This window comes from Colossoma macropomum, unplaced genomic scaffold (genome assembly GCF_904425465.1).
Source record: "Colossoma macropomum unplaced genomic scaffold, Colossoma_macropomum, whole genome shotgun sequence".
NCBI lineage: Eukaryota > Metazoa > Chordata > Actinopteri > Characiformes > Serrasalmidae > Colossoma > Colossoma macropomum.
Window position 1 is genome coordinate 42,726,717 of NW_023494788.1, and position 10,003 is coordinate 42,736,719.

A 10,003-nucleotide genomic window follows, 5' to 3' on the forward strand; every position below is an offset into this window, starting at 1 on the left:
AAAAATGTCATAAATATTTCATTTAATTTGTCAATATTCAGGCAGATTTCTGGTTTAAAACAAGCTCAACCTGTTCATTTTTTAGAAAAATTATAAAAATGATAAACATCACATACTGTGGCTCCCAAACACTGCATTGAACATTTGAACATTTCCTAAAAATGAACGTTTTAAGCAAAAATGTTTTGTTTTCTTGTCGGGCCTTCATGCTTTCTAGTGATAAACAGGTGGACTTTACAGTTGAAAAGGTTGAGAATCGCTGATATACAAGAGATTCAAATGAATGAAAACATGCAATTTAAGTAAAGAAATGCATTTTTATTTTTGACGATGCACAAAGTCAGTTTCAGTCAGCAGTTTAACATGACAGTAGTTCATCGTTCTTTAAACAGTCCAGCATCTTTCAGGCCTGTTTGTCTGCAGAAACAACAGAAAACAGCAACACACTCCAGTCTTGATTGTCGTTCTTTAAGCAGCAGTCAAACTACTGACCTTTCCAAAATTCTCATCAACTTGGTTTTACAATGCAGGAGATTCCAAAAACAAATGAAGAGACATGGTGCCCTGCGGAATTCGCTGGAGTTAACAGAGAATTACAATGGAAAACCCAGCTGGAAGAAACAGGTGCAGCGGATTCAGGGATACTTACAGCAATACTGAGCAAATGCATGTTTACACTGACCTGCATACACAGATATTCAGCATGGCCTGTCCACGCGCCAGCGGCCAGTCAAGGTTCTGACAGCCGTTCAGTCTGAAAACTTGCTCTACACGTAACCAGGGCTTTCGAAATTGCACCATACATTAGAAAAAAAAATATAAAAATGAAGAAAAAAAGGTAGAAAAGAAAAAGCTGCTGGTATATTCGTTTTTATTTTTACACCTTATTGCATCATCCTGTAGCTGGAGGATGAGCGATACACAAATAAGTCCTTCTCAAAGATTAAAAAGGTGTGAACAGATGACTCAAGAAGCTGATCAGTCGAGTGATGGTTAACACACCACTGGTCTCAGCAGCAGAAAGCAGCTCAGGGGTAAAACTCTGTGAGGCAGCCAGTGACAAACAAGCCACAAGCCAGAGCTCACAAGACGAGATGAAAAGAGACAGAGCGAACGAGACAGAGACGGCCAGGCTAAACCGCTCTGCGTCCGAAACCGCTCCGGTAGGGTTGAGTGCGTTCACGTCGCCAAATAAGAAACCCTTATACTGCTGAGCTGAAAACTTCATGCTTCCTCATATCGTCTGGCCAGAAAAACTGCTTACAGTCTCTAAATCTGTCACAGTGACATTACAGCTCGCTGAACGCAATTTATTACGCCACATTTTGGCTCTTGAGAACTCATGTCCATTGGCTGTTCTGAACGGTATAAATCAGCAGGGAAACAGGCTTCCTGACCAAAGGTTCCATAACCAATGCTACATTACAGTACAGTAGACATGCTGAAGTTATGAGTCACACGTGACACGATATGTTCAGTTACTCAAATACAGTCGAACACAAAGAGGATGAGTTGTAAAAGCTTATCAGAGCGCTAGATATCATATGGGTACATGTATACTGAGCGGTGATTAGGAGCAGGAAAGGATAACGGAGCATAACGGACAAGTGAGAGCAGAGGTTTGTCACCGTGTGCTTTAGTAATAATACTCACTTCTGCCAAGAAAGCATTAATCAAGGTCAAGGGTCATCAAGGTGTTGCACAAGATATTTAAGATAGAACACAAACCCTTATCCACAAAAAAAGGCTGACCGGCACAGGGAAAGAAAACCAAACCAACGCACTGAAAACAAGGTTATAGCAGCCCTTAGGCTGTAGGGGGAGCTGTAGCGGGTGGCGACAAAACTGTAAGAAATTACACAAAAACGCTGAGGAGATCTACGTCACTGGGCCCTAAGAGGGAGAAGAGAAAAGTCTGCTGTTGCTCTGTAAAACAAAACAACACCCTAAGCTAAGCTCTACAGCAGGAGTTGGAAGACAGGCCATTTCCTCTCAGCCCTCCCTCCCTTTCTCAGCTCACTTCATCTCACTTCACCTCACCTCACCCTCCCCTGCGATGGAGTGGGGGAGGGGGAGGAGACCCCCCCCATCATCGTGTCTGTCCCCTCCTGAATTCCTGCTCGCTCAGGCTCGGCAGATCTTGGTTTCGGTAACAAACTTGTTCTCGAAGTGACGGATTTTGAAGCACTCCTCAACCGAGCGCTTCTGGATGCCTGTAGTAGAGATTATCAGAGACCATCAGAACCAGAAGAAACATTAAAAATACATCACACTGAAAGGCTCATGTTCAACATACAGGGCTAATTTCTTAAAGAACTGTCACAGAATTTACACTAGTTAGTACCAAAATACTGTGTCAGCTGTACCGAAGCGAGAATCAGCCGCCCAAAATATTAAACTGCTTTTAATCACATTACAGCTCGTTTGTTTCAGTTTAAATTCCCACAAAAAAACAAAAACAAAACAAACACCCCAAAAACTACACATTTTCCTTCAACCCCAAATTCAGTCGATTAAGCAAGACCCTTTTCGTTGTCCAAACTTTGCTTCTTATTTTACGCTCTGGAGCTACAAGTCTGATGCTGCTAACAAACACTAGAAATCAATAATGACCAAAATCTTTTCCATGAATTCATCTCAAATACTCATCCAGTCAAAACTGTGAACTACAAAAACTATGAAGTTTTGTTGATTTTTTTTTTCAATTTCGCCATATTTTTCAAATTCGTCATAATGTGTCCTAAAAGAGAGAAAAGAAAAGCAGGATTTGACTGGAGCAGGTTGAGAGAGGTTTTGTGGATGTATTTACAGAAAAAATTAGGTGACTATTTACTTCTAGTGTGTGTTATAGCATTAGCCTTGTAGCTTTGAAAAACTAAAGCAAAACTGCAAATTTTAATTTATCTTTTTACAGAACCACTCCTTTAAGTGCGCACACACACACACACACACACACAGAACAGCATTTACCTATAATCTCACTGCGACGCTGCATCTTGTACGTGGCTTTGCCCTCACACAGGCTGTAGATGTAGTAACCCAGAGGGACGAGGTCATCCACGCGTTCGGTCACCACCAGATCCTCATGCACCAAGTAAGACTTATAAGAGCCGGACTGATCAGACGCCAGGAAAAATGTAAAACATTCCAGAATTACATAAAGCATATGACATATTTTGATGAGTATTATTTAGTCAAATCTGATCTTTGTTTTTGTCCAGCAGCTTTATTTTTCCCCCATGATAAACCATACAAACAAACAATCACAGAAATCTTATAACCTCAAAATCTTTGCGGCAAAAACTAAAACTCATGTTTTGTGTACTGCCTCACTTCCGGAAGAGTGAATAGTCCTACTGTAGACACATAAGAAGGTTTATGAGGCTCCACACATACCATGAGCTGCATAAACAGATCCATGAGGTCTTGAGGGGGCAGCACCACTGAGGTGTTGAGTGGGATCACGAAACACGTCCTCAGAGTCAGGTCCAGGTACGCGGTCATTTTCTGTTTATTGAGGACATACGGCGATGATTACAGTCACTACTGGCCGACTGTTTATACAATAAGGATTAACACTTTTTCTCTAATACAGCACGAATGTGCTGATTACTGAACACATGATTAAAGAGCTTCACTCACATTTAGAGGGGAAAATATGGCCCCTACAAATCAACCATCCACTGATTTCAGACCTACAGTTTCTAAATACGCCAAAACAACTTGCGGTAATTATCTTGAGAAGGTTGCAGGATCTCCATTACTTGCTGTGTCAGTGTATTTCTTACCCTTTTAAAGTCATGCAGAATGTACGCTGGGTCACCTTCGCCGAAGCGAGGGGCTGGCACGTTAATGATAGCCACGTTGTCACGGATCTCCACATCCTCATCGATGCGGGGCAAATAGTAAGGCTCACGTTCCTCTACATCCATGGGCATATCAGCACTGTCCAACTCGGTGAACTGCATGGACCCGTGGTACAATTTCTGTAAAGCAAATAAAACAGCATCACTAACAGGTCCGGCCAAAATTGGAAAAGAGGAAACAGGATTGGAATGGAGTAACTTGTTCACAGGCCAGTTGGTTTTGCTTTTCGGGAACGAAAGGGAAGATGAAACTGGGTGTGACTTTTTCCCTACTTTCCCTACAGCTGTAAAACCACAAGGTAAAGCACGTTCAACGGCAGCAAGTAAGCTGCGAGTTAATCACACTAATCTTAAAAAAGGTCCTCATTTTAAAATGCAAAAAAATCCTGAGCGTTGACTCACAATACCATATGTTCTTATGTAAATCAGACCATAAGAGCTTAGTAATATTTCACTGTGGGGGGAGAAAAGTTTGTCAGAGCCACCTTCAAATATTAGTAGTACTTTTTATACACAACAGGGGGCAGTAACTGCACAACACTTAAACTTACTCACTTAGTTTGAGCACTGTTTAAAGGGGGAATTCCAACCACTTTTCTTTTCAAAATTCAACTATAAACATGTAACCAAAGTCATTCAGAGTGGTCTGACAGGCTGAAATGTGCCGTTGTAGAAAAACTTACTGAGTCAGAAGGTGGATCCCAACATCCTACGCACCAAACGCCTCCAACATTGAGAAACTGCCAGAGATATTACTTTGAAATATATATATATATATATATATATATATATACACATTTAAACAATTGTAAAGAAACCTGAATCATTAAGATTTACTAGATAGCAGCACTTCATATCAAACCACCCTGAATGGCTGTTTACATCCCAATGACTGAATTATGCTGAAATGTTAAAGAGAGAAAAAAAACAAAAAACAAACAAAAAAAAAAATCGGTGGAATGTTTTCCTGATGATAACGTTTTCAGTGCACGCCAAACAATTGGTTAGTGAAACCGTGTGCGTATAATATATATGAGCTCCACTAACCGTATAGTTTCACTCTGTAGTTCTACAGTTACAGACTGTAGTCCATCTGTTTCTCTGATACTTTGTTACCCTGTTCTTCAGTGGTCAGGACCCCCATGGACCCTCACAGAGCAGGTACTATTTGGGTGGTGGATCATTCTCAGCACTGCAGTAACACTGACGTGGTGGTGGTGTTAGTGTGTGTTGCGCTGGTCTGAGTGGATCAGACACAGCAGTGCTGCTGGAGTTTTTAAACACCTCGGTGTCACTGCTGGACTGAGAATAGTCCACCACCAATCTGTCCTGTGGGCAGCGTCCTGTGACCACTGATGAAGGACAAGAGGATGACCAACACAAACTGTGCAGCAGCAGATGAGCTATCATCTCTGACTTCACATCTACAAGGTGGACTGACAAGGTAGGAGTGTCTAATAGAGTGGACAGTGAGTGGACACAGTGTTTAAAAACTCCACCACTTTTGCTACAAACTGCTAGTTGCTATATCAGGAATCTGGACATCTTCGTTAACCAGACTATCAGGCCTTTCTTTAAACATTCCCGCGTGTGTGATTTACATTATCGCACAATAGAATATCAGAGAAATACACTGGCGGGTCAAATCTGGTGACGCACGTAAAAACACACATTATCCGGAACTGTCATGCAAAATCAATCGCTGACCCAAGAGGGCCAAAGCGGTCAGCTGAGCAGACGTACCTTGGGGGTGAAGTAGCGGTACACACAGGCACCGCCAACGATGAGGCCGGATAAGATGAAGGCCAGGCCCAGCAGGGTGAGCAGGCAGCGGCCTGTGGAGCTCTCAGTGCCGTACACGGAGCCCGTCTCCGGGTCCTGCGCAGTGAAACCACACACACAACAATGAGACTACCGTTACTACCGTTACTACCGTTAGGCCAGCAGTGGGGCAGATACGACTCTGTCCAACTAAACGGCCATAAACATATTTTTCAGAAAACTAATGACACATTCAGTAATCGATCAGGATGATTCTGAACGCTGTACTTAATCATGGATGCTGACTGTAACGCCGCACAGCTGCTGCGCAGGTTCGGCTGCGCGGCGCTGAAACAGCTGGCAGCGTTTTAAAATGGAGGACCGAAAACAGCAGCTCGGCTTCACCCGCTCCCTCAGCTCGGACAGCAACCGGACAACCGGGCAACCGAGACACCGAGGGCGCGGCCGGTAACAAAAGCACGTCTAAGCAAATTCTGAACTATAAGCCACGGTCACTGCGCGGTTTAACCGGAGCCGCCTGTGGTAAATTCGCCGGTTCACAGCAGCTTAGCAAGCTAAGCTAAGCTAAGCTAAGCTAAGCTAACCAAGCCGCGCACAGCGCAGCCTCACCTTCTCGGAGCCGAGCGGCTCCTTTCCCAGCGCCTTCTGCGCCTTCAGCGCCAGAGCGGAGTTAAACGCGATCTTCACCATGATAGACGCGCCTTAACGCAGAAGCGCGCGGTTCGGTTTCTGCAGCAGACACTCCGATCGCGCGCAGCGCAGTGAGTGACGCACTTCTGTTTGCAGTTCCATGCAATAGACTTCCGGTTCGTGTTGGGAACATACGGGGCGGCGAGGCCGCGTGACGGGTCGCGTCTAATCCGAGAAGGAGAACTCGCCCTCGCTCACTTCCCCTAAACCCTACACCCTACAACCTACACCCTGCACAGAGACGGAGTAAAGAACGACGAAAAACATACAAATTACAGGAAAATAAAGGCCTGAAACTCTAATAAACTATATATTACTGTACCTATAGCGGGGCCGCGCGGTGTGCTTTCACTGCTGTTTTTCAAAAATGTATTTTGAAAACAGATTAACATATTAATTATTATGAAAACGCAGAAAACACAGAGCCGTTTTCAGGCCGTGGAGTCCGCTTAACGAAGGCTGGAGCTTTTCCTGCCGCTGAGGCTCTCTGCCATAACCATCAGAGACCAGGCAGTCCTGTAACAGAGCTCAGTGCGCATCAGCTCACAAAACCCTGGACAGAAAAGACCCAGCCGAACTGCTAACTCTGCTGCAGACTGACCTCCAGCGGAGAGAGGGCCTACAGTGGGTCCGTGCCGCTGGCTGCTGTAACGCCCCCATGGGGTCAGTTCAAGAATGACAATAATACAGAATCTCAATTGTGGTTTGTTTTAATACACTTTTATCAGCCCTACACTACAGTGGTAGGTGAACTTTGTAAAAATGTAAAAATATGTTTTTCCTGCTTTGACTGAAAAGAAAGAGCCATTAATGATTGTGAATTCCTATTTCCTCACTTACTAGTTTTGTCAAAGTGCATCATCAGCTGATTACAAAAAACATACTATTATTTTTTGTTTTAAAACCACAAAATGGGGTTACATTCAGGGTGGACTAATTGGACGTCATCTGTCCTGCAGCTGTCCAATTTTCATTCATTTGAGCAATTGCTGCACTGATGACCGTAAACAATCATGCTGTTTTCAAGCCAGGGCACATTATCCTGCTACGTTCATACGGAGGTAAATATTCAGTTTTCGCTAATTTACTGGCTGAGCTGTAAACAGAGTCAGAGAGGTTTGATGTGAAACAGTTCACTGTAGAGAAACTTACTCAGATTTCTTTACAGTGGTGCTGATGGGAACCAGAGACTGTAATGTTTACAATGCCTACACAGCCATTATAACCACTGTCCACAATGACCAGTGAACCCACACGTGTCTTCTGAGTCTGTAATGATGATAAATGATGATAAAATAGCGGTAAGTCTGAAAAAACACGCTTCTTTTTGCCTTAGACTAGCCTGCATGTTCCCCTCCTCCCTGAATAGATTTAAACCTGAACTCAAAACCATCGTAAAACAACGTCTCAGGCATCCGTGATTTCATAACCATTTTGTGTACTAATTTTCTGTGATGGAGATTTTAGAGGCATTGCACAGACGTCTGGTTCCTATCACCACCACTGTGAACATTTCTGACTCACATCAAACCACTCTGAATGACTTTGTTTAGGTCTTAATGGTTTAATTACGCAGCAAGTCTGAAAAATCAGTGGAATTCCTCTTTAAAGAAAGTAACAGAATGAAATAGATCGTCTGTTATGTTTTATTGGGGGAAAATGCAGATTCCACACTAAGCACTGTCTAAAGTGTCGACGAGCAGCAGCTCAGTGTAGTCCGTGTGTATGTAAGAAAGGCTGTGCTGTCTTCCTTGCTGTAAATGATGCTTGTCACTTGTTGGAATTTTAAATATTGTTATAATGTGTGATTCACAGCCAGTTTTAGTGCCTGATGTGTGGATAGTTTTAACCTCTCCCTTTTGCCCATTAGGAGTCTTGTTGTTTTTATCTACCACAGCTATGAAGAGCTAAACCTGGAAAATAGTGTAATGAAGAGGAATTTCTGTTCAGCCTTTTTATTGGAGGAGAAAAACACTTGTAAACATATAAGAAATAATTTGGGTTTCGGTCTCGCCTTGTGAATGTGATTTATTTGGCTCATGACCTCGAACGCTGTAGGTGTCTCGGAAAGAATGAAGAGCCTCAAAAAGCTTTTCCTCTCAACACAATCAGAGAGAGACTGTCAGCACACAGAGGAACATTTCAGGAAGATGTCAGAGGGATGCAGAGTGTAGGCTGAGGGAGAAATGTGGCAAAACAAAAAAGACAATCCGATAGATCTGATTGCAATTTGTGTCTTTTAAAGAAACTGAATTCTGGATTAAAGAGAAGCTCACCGGCACACGGCTGTGAAAGCCTGGATAACAAAGAGGACAAAAGCTAAAATGCACTTCATCCCAAACTGTCTATTACTCTGTAAGTGCAAATATAAAAAGCTGTCTGGCCAAACCCTCTGATCAATGCATCCCCATTACAATAGACCCTCAAAAATAAAGGTTCCCCAGTGGTTCTTTGCAAGGAAATACAGTTCTAGATAAAAAATAGTTGGTATAGAACCTTTATCATGTGGAATTTCTTTAAACTGTAAAAGGTTCCTCATTCTCTCATTAAAGGTAAAGTTCTTAACTGAATTATATATTGAGCAATCAAATTTTTTTTTCAGGAATCAAAAAGTGGTTCTTTTTTGGCTTCATTCCATTTGACACAATCTGGGATTCCTTAAGAAACAGTTTGAGAACCACAGGTCTGCATGTCTTCTGTGGAACAGTCTAGAATTTCTTAATTTTGATTTACATTTTCCTAATATCCTATGAGTTATTTGCAATGTATGAAATCACACAGGACCAGCATATTAGAATCATTTATCCCCTGCAACACAGATATTTTTATATGATCTAAAACGTTGATTCGATACAGACCCGTACTTTGAGGAATCAAAAATTTCAGGAATCAGAAGTGGTTCTTCCTTTTCATTTCTACATTTTTTATCTTTCATCTGACAGAAGACAGAAGCCAATCAGACTTCAAATCTGTCCTCAACTAGACTTTTTCATAAGACACAAAGCACATAATCAGTTCCTCACAGTGTAAAAGTCAGAGACCGCCTTCCTTTATTTAGTTCCCAGTCAAACAGCCTTTTTGTGCAATTCACTTTTCAGTATGAGGAAAAAAGCAAAACCATATATTTAACAGGAAATTACAATGAAATGTCATTTAAGCATCTTCAGTGTTTAATGTATTTAACCTTTGCCTTTTTATTACAACTTCCATTCTTTTCTGAAGACCTGCTTATAAGAGATGCAGGGATGTTTCTCCACATCTCCAAAGCTCAGTCTTAGGATTTGGTTGCATTTTTTACTTTTCACAGTCCAAATAATCTCAAACACATTCAGGAATGTTAAAGTCTGGACTCTGGGGTGGTCAGTCTACAGTTTTGAGAACACCAGCAGCCTCTTTATTTGATTTGCAAATGTTCTTTTTTTTGTTTCTTTTTCTCAGTATGAGCTTCTTCACAGCTGCTCATCCTTTCAGACCCACAGTGTTGAATTCTCCTCTCACAGTGGAGCTTGATTTTCTCCCAAAGATGAAATCTTTAAGTGCTGTTGTCTGATGGAGACAGTTCTGGGGGTCTACCAGGTCCCGTCTGGTTGTTAGGAGATCCATTTTCTCTGAATATTGTAATCGTTTTTTAAACTCGAGTTTTGCAAATGAGTTTTTTTTCCCAC

The 10,003-nt window shown here is 42.2% G+C and overlaps 1 protein-coding gene across 1 annotated transcript; it reads right to left on the reverse strand.

Annotated features, from left to right (window-relative positions):
- Positions 1–303: 303 nt before the first annotated feature.
- LOC118807378 (integral membrane protein 2A-like) lies at positions 304–6,457 on the reverse strand. Its single transcript, XM_036569430.1, has 6 exons — positions 6,258–6,457; positions 5,610–5,744; positions 3,789–3,986; positions 3,397–3,507; positions 2,971–3,115; positions 304–2,213 (listed from the first exon to the last, which is right to left on the reverse strand). The coding sequence occupies exons 1-6, from the start codon at positions 6,336–6,338 to the stop codon at positions 2,125–2,127; spliced, it is 759 nt and encodes a 252-aa protein (XP_036425323.1). The 5' UTR covers positions 6,339–6,457; the 3' UTR covers positions 304–2,124.
- Between the last annotated feature and the right edge of the window lie 3,546 nt (positions 6,458–10,003).